This window comes from Clupea harengus, chromosome 6, assembly GCF_900700415.2.
Source record: "Clupea harengus chromosome 6, Ch_v2.0.2, whole genome shotgun sequence".
Taxonomy (NCBI): Eukaryota; Metazoa; Chordata; class Actinopteri; order Clupeiformes; family Clupeidae; genus Clupea; species Clupea harengus.
Window position 1 is genome coordinate 24,682,738 of NC_045157.1, and position 23,187 is coordinate 24,705,924.

At 46.2% G+C, this 23,187-nt stretch overlaps 1 protein-coding gene across 2 annotated transcripts in view; it reads left to right on the forward strand.

Annotated features, from left to right (window-relative positions):
• LOC105888976 (polyamine-modulated factor 1-binding protein 1) overlaps nucleotides 1-23,187 on the forward strand; it is a 141,953-nt gene that overhangs the window by 88,487 nt on the left and 30,279 nt on the right. For both annotated transcript variants that reach the window (XM_031569522.1, XM_031569523.2), the window contains exons 10-17: nucleotides 13,137-13,283; nucleotides 14,558-14,641; nucleotides 15,978-16,037; nucleotides 17,965-18,249; nucleotides 19,788-19,967; nucleotides 20,267-20,359; nucleotides 20,521-20,688; nucleotides 20,953-21,036. In XM_031569522.1, coding sequence (XP_031425382.1) covers nucleotides 13,137-13,283; nucleotides 14,558-14,641; nucleotides 15,978-16,037; nucleotides 17,965-18,249; nucleotides 19,788-19,967; nucleotides 20,267-20,359; nucleotides 20,521-20,688; nucleotides 20,953-21,036 — 1,101 coding nt within the window. The remainder of the gene's footprint in view (nucleotides 1-13,136; nucleotides 13,284-14,557; nucleotides 14,642-15,977; nucleotides 16,038-17,964; nucleotides 18,250-19,787; nucleotides 19,968-20,266; nucleotides 20,360-20,520; nucleotides 20,689-20,952; nucleotides 21,037-23,187) is intronic.

The following is a 23,187-nucleotide window of genomic DNA, read 5'->3' on the forward strand; positions in this document are numbered from 1 at the left end:
TAACGCACAACTCCCAGTAACCCAACACACAAGCACAGACCAGCAGAGTCTGAGCGCTGATTATTCAGGTATTATTCCCCCGTCCCCTCCACGGAGCTACGCGTCCCCACTACTCGCTCCTCTCCTCACGCAGTCATTTTTCACCGCGCCTTTTCCAGCCGGCTGCCTCGGCACCTCGCCTGCGCCGGACATTAAAGAGCTGAATATATGCAGCATGGCCAGTCTAATAAGTGTACATTTATTTTCTGCGCTGGTGATTTACTGGTGCTCCCCAGGCTTGGGTAGGTAGGTAGAGTAACCGAGAAAAAAAGAAAAGAACAGAAAAGACTGAAACTGAGGGGACTGTGAAGTGCACCCTGACGACCAGAGCTGCCGTATATACCCTGTCGGTACCTTAGCTCTTCAGACACATAGGAGAACATGTTTGATACATACACTTTAAAGTAGCATTAGCTGGCATTAAGAGCCGAAGAATGGGGTAGGAGTTTTATTGTAATGCATTATTACTGAGTCCTGGCTGGTGATGCGTTTCTTGTCCCCTCTTTACCCCCCTTTGACCTGCTTTGCTAATGGCGCATCAAGTGTCGCCTCCCCATCAGACGTCCATCTCTCTCCTTCTGGAGGGTGACCCTGGGGCCATGTGCTCTCTGAAGGATCAGATACACTCACACATACACACATACACACACACACACACACACACACTCATTGAGCGCACTAAAAGCTTGGCGGGAGGCCGGAAATCGACGCAAGGGCCTTCTCTCAGGAAGCAGAACTCCCACGAAACAGGAGGAAGCGGCCCAACTGCAAATGTATTCTCCCGCTCTCCGAACTCCGACCCATGAGCTGCCGAACACCCCCACCCCTACCACCATCCCCTTGCGTGCATTCGACCAAATTTTCTTTCTTTTTTTTTCTTTTTTTTTTTAAAGAAAATAAATGAAAATGAAATGGAAGTAAATGTGCTGCATGAAAGCCTTTGGTCCAGTGTGTCTGTTTTTGTCATTGATTAGCTTAGCCGTGGGGTTCTGCTTTAAGATGGCTGACTTAATGCATCACCAGAGAAAAGGCCTCTTCTTCCCTCTCTTTCATGAGGACAGAGGCTCAGATGTGCTACACTCCCTGAGATGGATCATCCTGTGTGTGTGTGTGTCTGTGTGTGTGTGTGTGTGTCTGTGTGTGCGTGTGTGTGTGTGTGTGTGTGTGTGTGACTGTCCGTCCTCTGAGGCATGCGAAAGTAGACACAAACCCTCGCTAAACAGAGGAAGCTCTTTAATGGGATGCCACACAAAGTTTTCTGGGGTATTTCTCAGTGTCCCCTCTTCTTTCCCCTCCATGTGGAAGATACATTTGGCCTTTCATCAACCATTTCTTTGTGCAAAACCAAACATGCAAGAAGCACAAAAAACTAAAAAACCCTGAATTTATATTTGAGTCTCTTTCATTCTCTTGGCCCCACTCCCATGACCACAGATTCCTCTTTCACTTGTTTCTCTCTTCTCCATTTGGAGAACCATGTCGTCCCTTCGCAAGAATCCAAAATCTTATTTGTCAGTACTTCAGTCATTTGATTTTATCGTTCACTTGCACACAACGGCTTGCTCAGTGAATAATATGAGACATACTTGTGTTAGGACCTCAGGCCGCAGAAAATTCACAACACTGGTTCAGCGTTTCAGTGCAGTGCTGTGGAGCCAGCTGCAGGTCACGTTGCCGTTTGCCGCAAATCCTTTCTCTTCGATTCGGCTTTAACACTGGGTCTCCATCCATTCTTAGCACCCACAGATTGTGGATAGACTGTTGGAGAACGATGACATCACACTCGCTGCCCCGGCTGTCTCTATCGGGCGTGTGTGTCGCGGCTGCCGAAACCTCATGAGATCACTGGCTCTGTGTGTACATACAAGCAGCATTCCCTTGCCCCAGAGCAACACTCAGGCAATGCTTTTCCCTCTGTGTGTGTGTGTGTGTGTGTGTGTGTGTGTGTGTGTGTGTGTGTGTGTGTGTGTGTGTGTGTGTGTGTGTGTGTGTGTGTGTGTGTGTGTGTGTGTGTGTGTGTGTGTGTGTGTCAGATAGATAGAGAGAGAGAATGAGAGAGTTTTTGTGGGTTCTAGTCTAGCGCCATTTCCCCACAGGGACGCCCATTTTAAAGGAGAATTTTCTCACTCCTGATGGTTGGCATGTCCCAAACTGATTTGTTAAAAAAGGATTTTGGATGCCCCTTATTCTGGCAGATTTGCAAAGCAGCTTACTATAGTGTCTTGTGAGACAGAGGTGGAAAGGGGTGTGTGTGTATGAAATGTTCAAAAGATTTTTGATTTTATGACATTATGGTCTTTGAACAGCTAATTTTTGCCATCTGACTTTATTTCGAACAATCTGCTAAAAATCAATACCTACCCTGTAACATGTGACCTATGAGTGTAGACTATATCACAGCAAGGGGACCTATTAGAGCATAGTTATGATAAGAGAGTTAATTGTTAGTAAACTCTGATGTTAGATGGTCAAAAGCCTCTTTTGTTTGTTTGTCTTTCTTGACACATTTACATATCCTGATAACAGATGTTACTTCCTCTTTCTTTGAAACCCAACTGCAGACTTCTACAATATCCATCAATCTGACATGCCTCACTGGTGTCCTTTTGGGCTCCAATAGCGATGTAAGTGTCAGCTTTTCACAGTAAACGGAGACAGCAAACATTCATCACATTTAAACAATGGTGTGAGTTTATGTGCAAAGGCAAAAACAAATTTCAATCAGTCAGGTCTTTTTCTCACTTGCTCTCTTTCTGCCACATTACCATTGTGTATCAGTGTAGTACTCATTAAAAAAAGATCTTTAGTGCGAGAGCCCACAGTGAAGTTTCACACATCAGTTTAACAGTACCCTTCTGGAGATAGTCGGCCCACAACCACTTATTAAATGACTTATTCCACATATCAGCCGCTTCTCATACATGGTCAGGTACCCTCTGGTACAGAAAATAAAATAAATAAATAACACTTGTATGAACACTTGTCAGTGTTTTTGCAACCAGAGGGTAAAGAAGATACAGCATAAACAGCAGGCATAACTTAATGGCTCCCATGAGAATCCTGGCACATTTTTCATCAAATTAGCGTATTTATTCCTCACACTTTTAGTATGTTTTAATGGAGTGGTTGGAGGGGATAGTGCAGCGTCTGCTTTAGAAGTATGAACCAGTGGGTTGATGAGAGTTGGGAAGGTCTCTGAAAGAAGCGTCAAGAGAGAGGAGCGAGAGAGAGGGAAGCCTGGTGCCAGCACGGCCGCTCAGCGTGGCCGGGGAGAGGGGTCTGGCGCCGTGCCAGTGTGGGCTGCGTGCCCACGAGGAGGCAGTGTGCGGCCAGGGCTGGAGCTGCCAGTGGTTTCGTCCTGGCACGGCGGGGTATGCGAGGGGCAGGACCACCCCAGAGGGAGAGAGGAGGCAGAAAGAATCACAAACACGAGCAGACCTCTGGCGGAGATCTGAAGTTTTGGAGCTTCTAATTATCTTTCTTTTTTTGGTTGTAGATGAGTTTTATTAGAACACTGAAACGATGGCGCCATTTCTCCACTTTCCCGGTGCAGTGCTCTAGTGAAATGCTATAACCTGTCCAGTTACATAAACCAGACAGTTTCTTCTCATTATGCCCATTGCATTTCGGTAATGATACGTTTTCATAAATGTGAACATTCAAAACACATTCTTTTTTAATCTTGACTTTTTTCATTTTGCTTGGTACAGTAAATGTGTTTGTTGTTCTGAATCCCCCTCTCCAGTGCTGTGGTGAATTTCTTTTTTTTCCTTCCACCCCCCACCCCCACCCCTTCTTTTTCTCTGCCTCTTTCTTTGTACCCTTAAAATATTCTGCACATCTCGCAGCAGTTCCGCATGACAGACACCCCTAATATAATCTCTGTGTCTGAATTCTAATTTCTAGCGTCAGGATAAAATAAATAGTGTGCAGTTAATTACGGGGCGCGCGCTCCTGGCTCCAGCGGATGATTTATGAAGTGCGTGTAAGGCATTCTGCAACACATTTTTCTTAATTTATTTTTAATCTGTCTTTCAATTAATCCTGCTGGAAAACGTCTTAATGATGTTGGGGTAGTGGGGTGGGGTAGGGGGGACAGCGGTAATGAGCCCGGGCCAAGGGAGTCTCACTCTGGCTACAGGGGGTTATGGACGACGGTGGGGGTGGGGGTGGGGGGTGGGGGGGGGGGGGGGGGGCTACCCTGACAAGGGCATTTTCAACTCACCCCCACCCCACCCCAACAAGCCCACAGCCATTCCTCACCAGCAGCAATTTGCGGTGTGCTGCCTACTTCTACGTCGGACATCTTAGCTTTGTTTATTTGTCTGTTTCTCGTCCTTCCAATTTTTTATTTATTTCTTTTTCCACTCTGCCCTGGTGGGTTTGTGTGCCACAGTTTCTATGTTTGAGTTTGACTGCTCTACTTGTTTGTTTGTTCAGGCCGTGCAGTCAGGGCTGTGTGTTAGTGTGTGTTGGCCCCGCTCTCCGCTGCCACTGTAAGATCAGAGGTGCAGGGCAGCGTGTGTGTGTGTGTGTGTGTGTGTGTGTGTGTGTGTGTGTGTGTGTGTGTGTGTGTGTGTGTGTGTTAGTGTGTGTTGGCCCCGCTCTCCGCTGCCACTGTAGGATCAGAGGTGCAGGGCAGCGTGTGTGTGTTAGTGTGTGTTGGCCCCGCTCTCCGCTGCCACTGTAGGATCAGAGGTGCAGGGCAGACAGCCCTTCTGCCTGCGGTTGGCTAGGGAGCCACTGAGGCATGGGGAGCAGCCATGTTCATTTGGAGCGAAGAAGGGGAGCCAAATGTACACTAACTATTCACTGCTATGAACATTTATTTGTGAATTTGTGACGGGGATGAGATGGGGTTGTAAGTTATGAGTGTATTTGAAGTAGATACCTGTATATTCATACTAGATACCCCTGTGTTACCGATGAGAGATCTTTGGCATGCAGTGTTTAGATGGAGGGCTGCCTCTACCTACAGGGATAGGTTAAAGGACATATGGCTCACTTGCTGGCACAGTGTGTGTGTGTGTGTGTGTGTGTGTGTGTGTGTGTGTGTGTGTGTGTGTGTGTGTGTGTGTGTGTGTGAACTGAAGCTGAGCGGGATGAGCTGGATGGCCACACAGAAGCTCACTCCTGCTGATGAGCGTTTTCTCCATGGCTTCCTCAAGGCTCGGCTGCTCCAGCCTTTGCAGATGTGACCTCTCTGTCTCTTTCTCTCTCTCTCTCTCTCTCTCTCTCTCTCTCTCTCTCTGTCTCTTTCTCTCTCTCTGTCTCTTTCTTTCTCTCTCTCTCTCTCTCTCTCTCTGTCTCTTTCTCTCTCTGTCTCTTTCTCTCTCTGTCTCTGTCTCTTTCTCTCTGTCTCTTTCTCTCTCTCTGTCTCCTTCTCTCTCTGTCTCTGCTTGTTATGCAGCAGCACTCGTTGGCAATTAGTGCAGATGCAGAGAAGAGCATGTTCACTGTGGAGCAAGGGCAGTGGCAATGGAGCCACACCACACCACGACACACTTTCCTAATCAGCTCCACATACCCCCTGCATCATTTACCACCCCTCAGATAGCCATTTATCTATCTCTCTCCCTCCACCTCATTCTCCCTCTACTGCTTTGTATCTCTTTCCTTCTCTCCCTTCATAGGCACTGATCCCATACTAACCAGTCTAGAAGAGGAGAAAAGCTGGATGTGCTTTTCTTACACCGATGATGGCACAATGTGGTCCCATCCTCTCTCTTGTGAGGGTTCGCTCAGGGCTCTAACTCGCCAGAGGAGCCCGACTCCCGCTCCTGTTCGGGGCCGATCGATACCTTCTGCCGGGGCCAGGGTGCCCCACACCACCTTAATAGGTCCTGCAGGTCCCCCTCATAAAACACTCTGCAGGCCTCCGGGCCCCAGCAGCCATAAATCCGCCCCTGTGCAGAGGAGGAGGAGGAGGAGGAGGGGCGGGGGGGATGGGTAGGATAGTTTGGGTGCTCAGACACAGAGGTGGAGGAAAGGGGAGGGCTCCGACAGAGATGTGGGGTTTGACATCAAGATGGTTTCTTTGAACTTTCAGGTAATGTATGTATGTATGTATGTGTTTGCATGCATGTATGTATGTATGCATGTATGTATGTATGCATGTATGTATGCATGTATGTATGTATGTATGTATGTATGTATGTGGGGTATCAAGTATCAGGATGATACGTGCTATCGCTTTAGAAATATTGTTCCCTCAAAAATGAAAGTAATGGAGAGCTTGTAGTTCATACTAGTTATTTTATTTTAGTACTGATGCTGAATCATTGGAAGGCTATTAATCATCACGCCAGACAAATCCAAGGAAATCTATGGTACAGTAAAGCCTGGATATATTAATATAGAGAGTATGGGGATCTATGTTTCCTTTATAGCTCTTTGATATAATGTATGTATGTGAGCAAGCTTGTGTGCATGTTCGAGTAGGTGAGGATGTGTGAACTTGTGTGCATTAGCCAAACGAATAGCTACCAACTTTAATTGCCTGTGCATCCACTTACTCACCCCTGACGGCCTCCAACCCCATCCACCTCTCCTGCCGTTCCCCACCCTCGCAAATGAAGGAGAGAGAGAGGGGGGAAAGAAGGGAAACATAATTACTTATTTTAGTGGACTGCAGCAGAATGCCTCTCGCCAAATGACTCTAATTCCAAATGGTTAACAAGATTTTTCTCTTTAATAGAGCCGAATCCGTGTGACAGCAAATTGCTTTCCCATTTGCGGCCCTTAATGGCTTTTCATACTTTGCACTTCCAATAAGCAGTAAACTCGGAAATTAATATTGCACGCTGTGTTATGATGCAAATGGGAGCCAGATAGGCACGCTGTACCTTCATGCAGAAAACCCTGATTAGATCCCGTAATTGCTTCGGTGGGATTTTTTTTTTCTTTTGCTCTCTCTCGCTCTGTGTTTGTATCTCCACGCCTTCTCTTTTTTTTTTTTTTTTTGCGTTTGAACTTGCGTCTGTGTTTACGGGGCTATTTTAAGCCTCGTAGCAGTGTGCTTTCATATCAGCCACTGACAGCACTCTTGATTAGCTCGGCTTTTGTTTTTGTTTGTTTTTTTCCCCCCTCCTTTCTAAATCAATGCTAATCAGCGATAATTGAGGCGCAGGGAGAAGAAGGCTTGTCCTTGGGTTCTACTGGTTTGCGCTGAAGCCTTGTGCTGTCACCTTTACTCAGCTCTGTGTTCTCACTGTTGTTCTCTCCTGTGTGTAGCTCTTTCATTGCATTTTTTTTTCAGCATGTAGGAGTATGTTTTGTTTTGCTCTTCAATGAAAGTTATCTTTATCATCTTAATTATATTTATCGTAATACAGTATGCTAATCTGTTTTTAGAAGCTCAGCAAAGCGGAGCTTTATTACTTACTGTGATCATCTTCAGTAACTAGTAAATACAAGCCTCAAGCAGGCAGCTGGGCCTAAGTAAATGCAGAAAAAAACCTGCGCTGAGGTGAGTCGAGGGTTTAACAACATGTTAAAGACGGCTGTTAAAGCGAACATATCAGCATACACATCAGGCACCCCATCTCCCATCTCCCTGCGCCCCGAGATTTACTATCCTCACATCACCTTCCAGCATTAAAGACTTCATTACTCCAAATGCAGATTATTCCCGCAGGCTGTAAATCTGCCACAAGGACTTCCATATCACACAACCTGTATGGTGTCATCCCTTTTCACGGAATTACATCTTTTGGTGGGGAAGAGGGGTGTGTGTGTGTGTGTGTGTGTGTGTGTGTGTGTGTGTGTGTGTGTGTGTGTGTGTGTGTGTGTGTGTGTGTGTGTGTGTGTGTGTGTGTGTGTGTGTGTGTGTGTGTGTGTGTGTGTGTGTGTGTGTGTGTGTGTGTGTGTGTTGTTCAACCGTACAACATGCACACACTCAGTTACCCTCACAACACACACACATGTGCACGCAAAGAAACACGCATACACACACTGAACCACCTGACCTTTGGACAGAAATAGCAAATAAATTCAGCTGGATGGGCTGGCGATTGCTGGCAGCTATTGAGGTTAAGTATCCTCTGGTCGGCTCTGGGAGGCTCTACGCGACACTGTGCAGTGGAACCAGGGGGGGGTCACATGACTGAGTACACATGCAATCTGATTCTCTCGGCCTGTCGCCATAGCAACCGTTCATTTCTTTCTTCTTCTTTTTTTTTCCCCAGTCCTGTTCCCATTTCACCTGTCACTTCAGTAATTGCCTCTGAATTCTCTGGCATATCGGGGAGAGAAAAAAAATGATGATAATAATAAGACAATATTTATGAGCTGAGCACTGATAGACAAGAAGTTAAAAAAGAGAAACATTTCATTAGAGGGGAAAATTAATGCCAGGGAAAGGTCTATTATGGAAGGTTCCAGATTTGTATTTGGCTTTCGGTTGCTGGTTCCATTCCATGCCTCCCTACCCCTTACCTTTCACCAAATTTGCATTGTGTTCATTGAGACACTTCACATTTACTAATGATTTTATAACAGAAACTGTATTTTTTCGCCATAACAATTGCATTTCTGAACCTAAAATATGCATGCTTTTTCAGATATTGCAGCTATTACTATTGTTTTCCAGCATTCGTTTGATAAAATTCTCATTGCAGAAGAATTGGTGGTTTCAGTGATTTGTGTTTTGTGGCAGTGGGGCATTCATTATTGCAAATAGCTCATTGTAAACAGTCGTAATGAAGGTCTAATAGGCTTTTCCTAATAGCCATGTATACCATTACGTGAGGGCAGGGTTTGTAAGTCGAGTTGGTCTTGCCGGCCTTGTGTGTGTTACACTGGTCACTGAAACATCTGCTCAAGCTGTGTCTTGTTTGCTAATCCCAGACCTCATTCCAACCGCGTTCTTCAGTTCTGTGACTGAATTCTTTAACCTTTTAAACATTGAAAGTTTATAGTAATAACAAATGTCCTGCCCGGTTGAGCCGTCTTAAAACGAGAACATAAATACAAGAAATGATTTCCCCGTGTTGGCCCGACTGTCAAAAAAAAAAAATACGAAAGCAGAATGGCCATGTTGGATTTATGTGTGTGCTTTTAGGGCAGGGACGGCAGTGGAGGGGCACGTCAGTGGAATTAATTGATTTGCCCATATTTGTCAGGAAAGAGTGAGCGGCTAACCCGCGCCTGCATTATTAAAGCTAATACCACAGCGGTTTGGCCCACTCTTGCACCCGTGAATCACTGTCTGCTGCGGCCTGCTGATGTATGGACATATTATACCGAGCTCTGCATGGGGCTCGAGGCTCAAGCACTCCGTTCCTGCCCCCACTCCATGTACCCACCATCACCACCTCTTCCTGCCCCACATACTCATGCCCCCTAGAGGCCACCTGTGTTTTTGCAGTGAAGACCACTCTGAGAATAGCCCCGGGCCGCCCACATACTGAAGCACCCTGTGTTATGCATTAAGGAGACTCAGCCTGGGCAATGGAACATAAACACGCTCAATAGCCCCTATCTCCCTGCCTGCAGTCTGCATTCTCCAGGCTGATAAACATACCTGACATGCTGCAGGGCTCAGATTGTGGTCAGATGCTTCAGATTTGTTGGTCAGATCATGTTGATCATGTAAACAAAATGAACAAATATACGACCTTGACTTTAGAATAATGTTATTAATGTGTCCCAAATATACTAGAATTTGTTTTTACTGTTGAGCCCTTCAGAAGTATCACCATGCTTTACAAGAATATTCCGTTTTGACTACTACTGCTACTTTAGATTTAGATCATATTAGAGTTTTAAGTTATAAACTGACAACTCAATAATCTTTTTATTTCCTGTCAATACTTTCTGGATAGTGATCCTACTCTAATATCACTTTCAAAGAAGCATACAATGTTACAGCTTCCTGCAGAGTGTATACCTATATATGGAATATAAGCCATTGGAATCATTTCAAATTTCAGCTAGTGTCAGTAGTCGTAGTCCATTACAATGGGTGCATTTAGTGAAAACATATACTTTGAGTGCTTTTGGATAAAAGGTTCTGTTGAATTAATACATTTAATTGTATGTGATTACATTTACAGACGCTTGAGAAAGTACTGTAATAAAGGGGTTGAAGTTGGGCTGGTGATGGACAAACTGACAGAAAGACAAACACACACACACACACCTCATTTGCAGAGTTTGGATGCTGATCAATTTGTGTGTAGCTTCAGCCCCACAGAATCACGTATAGTAGCATATGCTGGCACACACACATACACACACACACACACACACACACACACACACACACACACACACACACACATAAAGCCCACCCAAAGAGTGAACAAAACAGCTTTAAGATGCAGGCTGGGCCCCCACTAGAACCCCATTTGATCAGCCACGTCATTTGATGGCTCCGCCGAGGCAGAGGGGTGAGACGCTGGGGCTTTATCCACAGTTGAAAGGCAAACAAGCCGCTCGCATGCCATGCTCTAACATTCAGCAAGATGAACTGTTTTAATATTTAAAAACAATCCTGTTACACAATACAAAAAAAAATATAGAAGGGCTTTGTGGGAAAGGCTGAATTAACTGCGAGTGCTGTAAATATTTAATAGTCGTTTGTGCATACTGCGCCGGCGTTTATAGCTTGTTTGTTGGGAGGGGTATGAGCATAACTTGTGGAAGGATGCCTCTTTCTGACAGGGAGGTATACAGAATAGTTTGGGAGGATATGAGAATGTTTTTTATTGCCACTGCGGTTCTGCGGTTTGCCTATGGGTGCCTTAGGTGATGATGGGATTGAGTTGAGAAGGATGATGTCATTACGCTAAATGCACCTGGGAAGTCCTTTAGCTGACCCTAATGTTTAGTGTGCCTTGCCAAGAGCTGAGGTGAAAATCCCAGTCTGAGGTGAGCCTTTACTGTGAACCCAAGGACACCTAAATGCTCACGGACAGGTGTGCACACACAACGATGAGAAACTCCCAAAGACACTCATGCAGAGTGTTTGCATTGCAGACAGGCGCTGTCACCGTCTCGAAAATGACACATCATTTTTTAATCGCGGCAAGTACCCTTGCACCCTGAAAGCATCGCTTTCACACCCCCTTGACGGCAGTCTCCAAAAGGCCTTTCTTCCTTTCTCATATATATTAATTTTATATATATATATATATATATATATATATACACACAAAAAGGAGGGTTGCTTTTATCTGGGCTCTGATGACACTGTCGTGTTTTCTCGGCTGCTCGGTCTGGGTGCCTAAAATAAGCGCTGCAGGAGCAGCTGGCCTCCGGTGCTGTCAGAGCCCCACGCCCCGAACGCCGCCTGTCAGTGCCGCCGCTCCGCCAAGCCTCTTCACGTCAGCGACACTCTCTCCCGGTGACTGAGTGGCAGAATGGGGGCAATTATAAATCACTTTGCAGTGGCTGCTGGTAATGGACGGCCTGCTCTGACGGAGGGGTGAACAGAGGAACCGAGAGAAAGGGGGTGAAACAGAGAGAGGGAGGTGTGGCATGAGGTCTCGTCTCCCCTCCTCTCATTCTCTCAACTCCTGTCACTTTGTCCAAACAAGGGCAATACCGAGTAGTCAGCTGCATGCCCCTAATAGTCCTCATTACACTGTTTGTCTTGGCTTTGTTTGAGTGATGAGTTTGTATAGTTCTTTTTTCCAAAGTCTCTCCCTCTCTCTCCACCTCTGACTCCCTGAAGAGTCTCTTTCATATTGAAACAGGCATTTCATATTACTGTTTTGAAGTTTTGTCTTCATCTTTTTTTTTTCTCCTTCCGCTCAATTTTGAATTGAAGTACATCCTATCTGAGGCGCCATAACTCACTTGTTGGTGTTTTTCCTTTGGTAAACCAGGAGTAGAAGCATTACATGAGTCAAAAGAAAATGATTAGTCATCCGCCAAGCAAGACTACGTCCCAGTATGGTTCTACTTCCCTCATTTTGTAATAGCAACTCACAGATGTCAAAATAGTGGCACAAATAAAAGCACAAATAGTGGCTTATTCATTCAACAAAAACAATATATACTTTTACTAATGTGCACGTTGCTAAGTTGCCAACGCACAGAACACTGCAGAGACACAGGTGCTCTATAAACCTGCAGTTTCCTGATGGGGAAATGTCCATGTTCGCCGAAGTGGGCAGCCTATTGCTCCAAGTGTGTGTGTGTGTATATGTGTGTGTGTGTGTGTGTGACAGAGTGTGAGTTTGTTTGTCGAGTGCGGTGGCAGTCCGTCTCCACCTCCACCCCCATCCCCAACTCACAGGTCTCCATCAGAGCCCCTCCGAATAGATCTGTATTTACAGCCCAGGTGTCGGAAACAGCTGGTCAATCCATTTAGCCTAAGGCCACTGATTTGTTCGTATTTACTACAGCACCCAAAGAAAAGCCGGGGTATTTTTTCCTCTCCCTTTCCTATTGATCCGGCGCTTAGAAAATCTGCTCTGCTGTCTAAACACTATTGATCCCCCTCCTCTCTGCTCGGCAAGCTCTCGCACCAGTGTATAAAGGGACTGGATGAATTGAAATTTCATTTCCGACAACTTGTTCCTGGTATTTTTAGGGCTTTTTTTTTTCCTCTTTTCTTTCTTTCTTTTCTTTTTTTTGGTGGAGGGATACACGGCAAAAGCCAGGGCGCTGTTAGATGCCAGTCAATTGCCCACCCTCCCTCTCTTCTGCCCAGACTGCTGTGCCAGCTTGGGGCACACTTAGATCCTTTGTCCACAGCAGCCCACTCACAGTGTTACTGCACAGACTGACCTGGGTGGCTAGCCAACACCTTCAGTGAGCTGTTAAGAGGCAGGAGATGACTCAAGGCTGGCCAGCTCACCTGGCCATCTGATTAACACTCTCTAATGCATTTCCCAGCTTCTATAGGTCAAGGCATCTTTCTCATTCTCAAGCAGTTTCACACCTGCACGACATAAAGTAATAGCTGGTGGTCATCAAGCCCATAAATGCACCTCCATACTGTATGCACTTTGTTCATAGTTAGAAAATGCCCTTCAAAGTTGTATATTTTATCTTCCCCTCTCACACATCAAACCCAGCTAGTCTGAGTATTTATTAGAATGACTTTTATGCAATGTCTGTGTCTGCATATGCTCTCTAACCCATAGCTGCAGGACCAGACCTCCGAGCTTCAGAGTGTCCGGAAGGCACGGGAGGAACTGCGGGGCCGAGAGCGGGAGTGGGGGAGCGTGAGGGACACCTTGCAGGCCCAACTCCGCCAGGCCCGAGAGGAGCTCCACAACGCCACCTGCAGGGTATGCACAGGACTACTCACTGGCATCTTCAACCCCACAACCCCATTAGTGCCAGAGATATGGGAGCGTGTAAACGGGGAGGCCCCTGCTTTAATTAACATAAATATTCTGGTAATAGCCATCGTAAGAGCCATTCCACGTTTCCATTCCCTGCCTTTAATGTTAATGCATATTTTAATAGATTATCATTACTGCCATCATAATTCTTATTGTGATAAGTGTAATTATTAGATTTATGGCTGAGTTATTATTTTCTAGCCTGCAGCCATTTTAACCCCACTGTCCCCCTCCCAGCCTGTACAACTAATGTATATTTCCCCTTCGTGACCACGCTTTTTTTCCTACTTGGCAGAACATTTAGCACGCGTCTGATAAAGATAAACACACAAACAGCGAGCGGCGTCTGCTTCGATGCCTGTAAAACACTCCATCTGAATTGCATATCCGCTTCGCCGCCGAGCTTGTCATAAGCGCTATTAAGAAAAATGGTCACACGGTTTGACATAAATTGGAAAATGACATTTGGAAAAGTGGGTGCCTCTGTGGAAATTAGAGATATTAAAATTATAAATCAGTGTCTGTGTGTGTGTGTGTGTGTGTGTGTGTGTGTGTGTGTGTGTGTGTGTGTGTGTGTGTGTTGTGTGTGTGTTTGCATGAGGTTGTGGTTGGTGATTGGGAGGGGGGCTGGCAGTGGAGTGCTACAACACTCCCAAGAAGGAACTGTTTCTCTCCCTTCTTCTCTCTCCCTGTGACACCTCAGACTTCCCAAAAGCCTGCTGGGATACGACAGGCCTCCCTGTGGTGTGCTCTGGCACCAAATGCCCCCCCGCTTGCTGCAGTGCCTCTGCCTGCTGTAGAGAAAGGATATTGTAACTCTTATAGTGTCAAGTCAGCTTATTTAGCACAGCTCACCCCTCGCGCTCCAAACTGCTAATGGATCATTTCAGAGGTGTGATATGCATTATGCAAAGGCATCTGCTGACACGTTCAGCAACACTCCAGCTCCCCGTGTGTCTCACCTCTACTTTGTGCCTGTGTGTGTGTCTGTGTGTTTGTGTTTGTGTTTGTGCGGGTGGGTTGTGTGGGTTGTGTGTGTTGTGTTTCTAAGCTTGTGCCTTTGTCACTTTGTCTATTTGTGTCCTTGTCTGTGTGTGTCCTTGTGATATATGTGTGTGTGTGTGTGTGTGTGTGTGTGTGTGTGTGTGTGTGTGTGTGTGTGTGTGTGTGTGTGTGTGTGCATGTGTGTGTGTGTGTGTGTGTGTGCATCTCTGCAGCAGCAGCAGGAGAGAGAGGCGCAGATTGAGGAGCTCCAGCACCAAGTGGACCAGACACTGGCACAAGTGGAGCAGGAGAGGGAGGTCAGATCCCACTAAACACTCCTGCGCAATTGCCCCATCTCACCCCACCGCCAGCTCACACACACACACACACACACACACACTCACTCATTTACAAAAGGTGTGTGTCACAAACACACACTTTTTTTTAATAATGCAGGGAAGGTCAATCCAACCACGCACAATACCCAAGTCAAGACCCACATGTGTTCCTGTGAGCTGCTCTTTTTGTTGTTTTGCGAGAGGTGTCCTTGGCGGCCTGAAGCTGCTCCCTTTCACCACACCTCAAAGCCTCAAAGCCATTGCCAACACAAAAGGCTGGAACTGCCTTGGCTCACTGGGCCTTGACATGGCCGACCGTGTGCCTCCTCATCCATGCAGCATCTGTGACCTCTCTCTTTTTTTCTCTCTCTCTCTCTCTTTCTCTTCCTTTCTCTGTGGCTCTCTTTTGACTCTTCCTTGTCAGTGATCAGTGTTGAATGGAATCATTTATAGAGCGGGGTCTGTAATATCGACAGTACTGTCAGCCTCATTGGAAAGGGAATGCACAGAAGAAGGGCAAAATAAGAAAAGGTTAATGCTTCAGAATGAGTAGTGCAGCCTTCATCCTGTTGCCATGACCTGTGCTTTATGTGTTGCATTTGACTTTTGTGTGTTATCCTTTTCTCCACTTATGTTTTACCCACCCACAACACACACACACACACACACACACACACACACACACACACACACACACACACACACCACCTTCTACCAACATTTCCATTTTTACAAGTGGAGAAGCCCACCCCATCCTAATAAATTGTGCTGTCAGAATTTGAGAGTTCTGGTATCCCTGAGAGGGTGGTCAGGGCCAGACAGACTCCTTCCTAATTCACTATAAGCTACTGCTTTCCCTTAGTGTCCTGTAAGTCTGTCATGATCTGACCCCGAGGCTACACGCTGAAGACTTGAATTCTGTGTCTGCCCCTAAACCCCTCAATATTTCACCAACCTTGTCAGTAGACCGTGCTTGGTGGCCATTCCATTACTATTGATATACTTAAAGACTTTTTTTATATATTTAAGAATACGGAGGAAAGGAAGCAAAAGAAACACCATTATTTTTTATGTTTCAAATGTACTAGACACAGGCACATCTATGCATCCTCTTCTGCAATACAACAAGGCTTCCAGGAAAGAAGATGTGGGGGTCATGCATCATGAAATATTTGTACTTTTCCCTTTCAGCTACTATCCAGTGGATACCTCCGTAAATACACATATACAGTACTTTTATTCAAACTCTTCCTGGTGATTTTAAAAACAAAACTATGTATTGTTTATGCATGTTTGTTTCCATCTTCACCTGCAGGACTGGTCCAAGGAGGAGGTGAAGAGGTTGAGAGAGGAGCAACTTCAGCTGGAGGAGAAGGTATCTGTTTACCCTCTCTCTGTGTAGTCACTGTCCATAACTCTGTACTGAAGTTCAGACATGGCTATATGAAGCTCTTCACCACACAAAGTTCAAAAAGTCACAGGAATGTTACATTTATAAGACTCCGACCCTGTCAGCTTATGGTGGAACAGTGCTGCTGTTTGTTTGGTTTGGAGTTTGAGAGGGTATTGCTGTGGGGAGGAAGTGGGGGATGTACAGAGAGGAGTGAGGAAGGATAAACTCAGACAGAGCAGGGCTTCCTCAGTGCCCTCTAATGAGAGCTGACCTGTGCCATGGTCAGAAGGGGTTTGGAGAGGAGGGCAGTGGAGGAGGAGGAGAGAGCAGAAGCTCCAGCAGTGGGGTGGACAGCCTACTAATCAGAGAGGAGTTGGGGAGGGGAAACAAATGACAAATCACACAAAAGAAAAAGTGTGTAAATGTGTGTGTGTGTGTGTGTGTGTGTGTGTGTGTGTGTGTGTGTGAGAGAGAGAGAGAGAGTGTGTGTGTGTGGGTGAGAGAGAGCTTGAGGTGATCTTGAGCTGGGGTGCGTGGCGGCAGTGCTCAGCACGAGGTGAAGAGGGTCGAGCCGAGTGTTGAGCGCGGAGACGGAGTGTTTTCGCAGCGCTGCCTTGCTGTGCTTTGGGACCGCAATAAAGCAAGGCCTTCAGAGCACAGCCAACCGCCACTTACTGTTGAGTGCTTCTCCGGTGGTTGGACAAGATTACTCTCCAAACAAAGTGCAGACAGCTTGATTAATAGAGGGGTCTGCAGAGGTGCACGCCGCAGTATATTTTCACACTTACTTACACTCGTTCATTTTACTCGAGCAGACTTTTATGTGCCGCTCCTGTCACCAGAGGAGTTTGGCAGTTCATAAAGAACTCACTCTCTCCTACTCTTCCTTTGCTTTCTTGTCCTCTCTCCCTCTCCCTCTCTCTCTCTCTCTCTCTCTCTCTCCCTCTCTCTGCCTTTCTTTCTCTTCTCTGTCTCCCCCGTTGCTTTCTTTCACTGTTCTCTCTCTCTCCCTCGCTTTCTCAGTTCCCCTCTTTCTTTTCTGTTATGCCATGGTGAAAACTCATTAAGTCCAGTGCAGACATGTTGTTGTAACGTATGTTTGCCCAGTTGATAAAGGAGCCCCAGTCTGTCCTGCATCCAGATTACACCGATATGTGCCTCTGTCTGTGTCTGTGTGTGTGTGTGTGTGTGTGTGTGTGTTTGTGTGTGTGTGTGTGTGTGTGTGTGTGTGTGTGTGTGTGTGTGTGTGTTTTCACACCATCTAAAACCGTGCGTCATTACCTCAAGCTCTGACAGCTTAGGCAGGGGTCTTTGTGTTTGTAGAGACGTGGCGAGGCGTGAGGGAGTCGTAGATTGGGTGTATGTATTTTTATTTACATTCCAGCTCTGTGGGGTCTTATCCATCGGCGAAACAATCTTTTATCTCGCCGCTCCTATCTCTGGCTTTGTTTGTGCCTGTGTGTGTGCTGACAAGACGTGCTGTGATGAATATCAATTGCGTTTTCATTAGTGCCAGGACAAATAACCATCGCGCAGCACTTGACTAATTCACAACTGGGCATCACATTGACAATGCTCTGTTTCTATAATGAATGTGTCTGGGGCTGGACATCTTCCACGTGTGTGTTTATGCATGTGTTTATATGCGTATGCACACGTGTTTGCTCATGTGTGTGTATGTTTGTATGATTAGTGTGGCAATATGTGTGTGAGAGAGAGAGACAGAGTGTTACTGAGTTTGTTTGGATGTGGTGTGTGTGTGTGTGTGTGTGTGTGTGTGTGTGTGTGTGTGTGTGTGTGTGTGTGTGTGTGTGTGTGTGTGTGTGTGTGTGTGTGTGTATGTATGTGTCTTGTTATGTCTGAGTATGCGTGTCCATGTCCATACATTCTTTTCTATGTGTTTCTACAGGTGAGGCAGAGCGAGCAGCGCGCGGAGGAGCTGCAGGCAGCCCTGGAGCAGGCAGAGCAGGCTCAGCACACCTGGTGGCTGCAGCTGGACCAGGAGCTGCAGGAGTGGAGGGAGGGCTTCCGGGCCGCCTCCGAGGCACTGCGGCTGAGGGAAGCCGACCTGGAGGAGGCCAGACTCGGCCGAGACGGAGCCCTCAGGAGCCTGCGTCTGCTGGAGGAGCAGGGCCACAGCCACAGCCTGCACACAGACAGCCTGCAGGATAGCCTGCAGCAACTGCAGGCACAGGTGATCAGTGTGTGTGTGTCTCTGTGTGTGTGTGTGTGTGTGTGTGTGTGTGTGTGTCTGTGTCCACATTCTCCTTTGACCAAGACAGCGTGGGTGTCAGTACAGGCTAGGGGAAAGTGTGATGTGGGAGGGGGGTGAGGAGGGGCTGGTGATGGTGGTGGTAGGGGAGGGGTACTGCAGTGATGGGGGCCCTGGGAGCACATGTGAGGACAAGGTCAGGCCCCATCACATCAGGTCACTGGGGTCTAATTAAGGCCAGCTCAACACCAGTGTGCAATCAGCAGACCTGCACAGGAAATTAGGTTTCTCTCACCCTCTTTCTCTCTCTCTCTCTCTGTGTCCTCTCTCTCCCTCTCTCTCTTTTATTCCCTCATTGCATAAAATGCCCACAATCTCGGCTATTTTAATTAACATTTTGTGCTTAGAAGGCACATTAATAACACCACTAGATGAAATATTAGAGGGAAATTAGTGGCACTGTATAGAAATGAACCCCAGCCCCAGCCCCACCCCTCCCCAACCCATCCTCCCACCCACAGTCTTCTCATCAGCACAGCCTTTTATTGTCCTCCTACAACAAGCCTCCAGGTTTGCCATGGAGAGGTCTGCTTGTCCCTCTCTCACTATGTAGTCTTAATAAAGTCCATTGTCATGTATATGTGCTGTACACAAAAGTCTGGTGGCCTCTTAGGGTTTCTTCCTGGAGCGCAGGTGATAGGCCATGGTGCATTTGTGGATGGTGCAACCACTGCCCTTCGCTCAAGCAAATATTGCCTAAAGCCATCGCTCTACAACCCACCCAGTTCAAGATAATGCTGTTTACTGCCATATCGTAGCCTCTTCTTTGTTGCATTCACAGTTCCCAGAAACAAATCCCTTTTTAACATTTTAGTTTGGTGGTTCACACACTTAAATATAGTGTTTCATTATTCATTTGGGAGCACCAATATGCATGCACAAACAGAGGAAAGGGGCTACTTCATCCGTTGTTATGGGTAATTTCACATCCATTTCTGCAGAGAACAGCCAAAGTGGTGCGAGTTCTCATTATCCCATTTGCTGTTTGCAGTGAGAAATGAGTAGAAGCTCCTAAAGCCTGAACTTTTTCCCTAAAACTGTCAGATTGGTCTGCGGATCACTCCGCATCCGAGCGTCAGAATGTCTCCCAGTGAGATGGTGTTGCCTCTGAGCAGTAAATAATTTCCGCAGAGAAGTCAATTTTTCTCATTAGGGTAGTTAATGAAGTCCTCCCTTTTAATCTTCTATAATAGCAAATCATTACTGATACTGTTTATTTGATGGGGTTTTAATGATTTGTTTTTCTCGCTAGTTAGCGATAAAGCCGTTGATTGACTTTTTTAAACCTTTTTCATGCCTGCTAGAAATCATGCTTTGAGCAGGTCCTTAGGTCCCTCATCATGTGCTGATAAGTACTGTATCAGTTATAAAGCCCCTCATAGCAAAACCATTAGCCTCTGCAGCTTCTGCGTCGAAACATATACATATATTTTCACTGATGACTTGGTCTGTCCCTTCAGCTTGCCCTACGGGAGGAAAAGATGACTGCAGTGGTCCAGGAGGCCGATGCCCTCAGAGAGAAACTGGAGAGCCAAGAGGAGGATGTCACGGCTGTACGCCAGCAGCTGCACGCCTCCCAGGATGCATTGCAGAGTCTGGGTGTAGAGCTGATGTCTTACAGGGAGGAACTGAAGGAGCAGGTAACGACCACCAAATCTGGTCTTGAGAGCAGCATATCACGTTAAAACATGTTGGGTGCACTAAATAGATCGGAAAAAAAAGAATTAATCTGTATGTGTGTGTATGTGCACTGTTCAATCCTAGCTGGATATGCTAGAGCTGTATTTCGTACTGGATATATATTGATTGCAGTTGTATATACACGGGGGTGATGTTCTTACATGGCCCATGGCATGCTGGGAGCCTCCCCCAGCTGGGAGGCGGAGGTGAGTGTTGGAGGTGCGTGTAACACACTGTGGATGTGCCCTCACCTCGACAGGAGGCCCAGCGTGCAGAGCAGGAGAGCAAGTACACAGAGCTAAAGGCTGACATGGTCCTGCTACAACAACAGTACTCCTCTTGCTATTCACAGGTAGGCAACGTTGTCAACTGAATGTGGGAATTCATATTATGTTCAGGTCTGTGTTGTATTTGCTGTGCTGTAGATTAACCTTAACCTGTCTGTCTGTGTGCGTGTGTGTGTATGTGCATGTGTGTGTGTGTGCGTGTGTGTGTGCGTGTGTGTGTGAGTAGCTGGTGCAGGAAGAGAGAAAGGTTGCTCGTCTGAAGTCGGAGCTCCAGGCGGCGGTGGAGCAGAAGGTCAGGCTGTCGGCCCAGGAGTCTGACCTGAGCGCTGAGAACCAGCATCTGCAGAGCGAGCTCAGCCTGCTCTCCCACAGGCACAGCAGCGCACAGCAGGAGGTACACCACTACTCTCTCTCTCTGCTCAGAGCGCACAGGGGCTACTGCCAAAGATAAAAGGCCTGACCTGACCCCTCTCACCTTCCCTCACCTACATATTCTCTACAGATAGAGTACCACGACTTACTTAACTCAGTTAACTCCAGCAGTCCACCATAGCTCCATATTCATGTCTGCTGTAGTAGGAGAGAGGTGTGCTAGGGAGTGTGTGTGGGCCGCACTGCAGGTTGGGTTTGTTTACTGGCTTTGCTGATGCTGCTGCAGGTTGCTGGCAGGGATGAGGCCTTGCTGAGACTGACTGCTGAGCGGACCACCGTGCAGGAGTGCCTGAAGTCCACTCAGGAGGAGGTGAGCTTCAGCCAGCCCCCCCCCCCCCCCCCCCCCCCCCTAAGCCCTCACACAGCACATCAAGGCCAGAGGCTAGCCGTGAGGGCAGTCTGCTCCCCTACTGTCATAATGAGTGCTGCACAAAGTGAAAATACCTGAAATCAAGCACAGTTGGACTCGCTCATGCCTCTTGGCCTTATGCTTCCTCTGACATTCATTAGTTTCTCAAAGTTACCAGTGTGATTTCTGTTCTGTAGAACTTTTGATCATGTCATTGTAGGCACATTAGCTCCGTCTTCAAACAGGGGTGTCAAAATAATGTAGGTATATTGGCTCTGGACGGGTGCCAAATAAATGTGGGGGCAAATGTTAAAGCCCCATTATGTGAGAATTACTACATTCCCCCTAAAGTTGTGGAGTGTAGTTCACTTTTACACCACTGTCATAAATACAAATCGCGATTTGAGACCCCCTAATGGACACTGGTAAATGTGTATTTGTTGACAAGCTAAAGGATATGGAACCGGCAAAGACAACGCCAGCAACAGGGCTGAGGTCGATGATTTTGGGCATCTGAAAAAACTGCATATCTCCGTGAGAGAGGGATGACACTAATGCGTTTACAGCCTACAACGCATTCTTTCATAAAAAAACATTGTCAGGGATATTTATGATGAAAGACTAACGAGTCGACATCTTTCCTAACCCAGCCAAACATCAAGCAAACACAAGACATAGCAAGACAGCTAATAACTTATTACTGATAATTCCAACAGAAAGAAGGCATGACTTGCATATTTCTGTCTCTTTATCTCTGGAGGTAAAGAGACAGAACAAGTTAATCAAGTTAATCAAGTTAATCTTGTTCAGTCTCTTGTTCGGTTACGCTCTCTTCTTCTCTTCCTCACTTCCTCCAACAACGTCTTTCTCAGTTTCTTTGTCGCCTCTGCCGTGATGTTGATATAGAGAATACTGCGCTAGCTTCTTTTTAGAACTAGCATATGGATCTAGTTGTTGTTGCATGAGGTGGTGCCATAAAGTATTACGTAGTTCTCACGAGAGGTGTCGTCCACCAAGTTACATAGTGCAATACCAAGCATACCTGGCATGCTGTGGCAGTGGCACAGGCAGCATTCTCCATATTACAAGTCAGTGTACCTCCAAATCATTTTTGAAGCTGTTACTTTAAGGTAAAATTATACCATAATGTTGCTTTAATACTTTTCTCATAAGGGCCACCAAGATGATGCTGGTAATAGCCTGACAACAGCACCAATAAAATGTTGGTAATTTCACCTGATTGGATAGGCATCAACTATTCAACACAACAGCAGATCAATTAAGTTGAACACATGGAGGTGCCAAACAAAAGGGGGTGTCCACCATAGTGGTCAAAATAAAGGATCAGTCCCAAATCATTCTCATAGATCAGTATCAAAACATATACTAAACAGTTTGAAATTCTGATTAATAATTACCTTAATAACTACAACCAAAAGTACTACAGGTATAACGATTCACCGATAGAAATTGGAAACAGGCTTTAACCTTAAAGATGCGACTACATTGGTACGCAGACCCCCGGATTGATCTAAATATACCATGAACCGGTCCATGGCCCGATTTTAAAGTTACAAATCGGTTGACTGAAGCTTTGCTAGTAATTTTACTTTTAGTACAGACTAAGCTGCTGCAAAATACATAATGTTACAAGTAATCTTACTTTCAAAATAATAATGACCACCTCTCATTCGCTAATAAATCTGAACAGCTTCTTGGTTTTGTTGGCCAGGTCAGGGGCGTGGTTCAGTTTATGTTACAGTTACAGGAAGTGATTAGAGGTGCTACTATTTATGTAATGACTTGCATTTCACAGTAAAAGTTCAGTTTAAATCACGCAATGAACAAATTCATCTGTGGAGTCCCAATTGTATCTACGGTACATAATATATGTTAGGCTGCGACTGCTTTCAGATATGTGCTATTCCAAGACTACCAGTCTGTCTCCCAGTAAATTGACTTGCTTGACCAGTAACGAGACAAATTGTCTAGGAATGAAAAATCATTTTTCAAACAAGGTGTGAGTTAGTAACCTTGAAGGTGAAAAGTGTGTAAGATGGCAGGAGTCTTGGGGAGTGGGCTGAGAATGGGAGAGATCAGAATGGCAGGGAG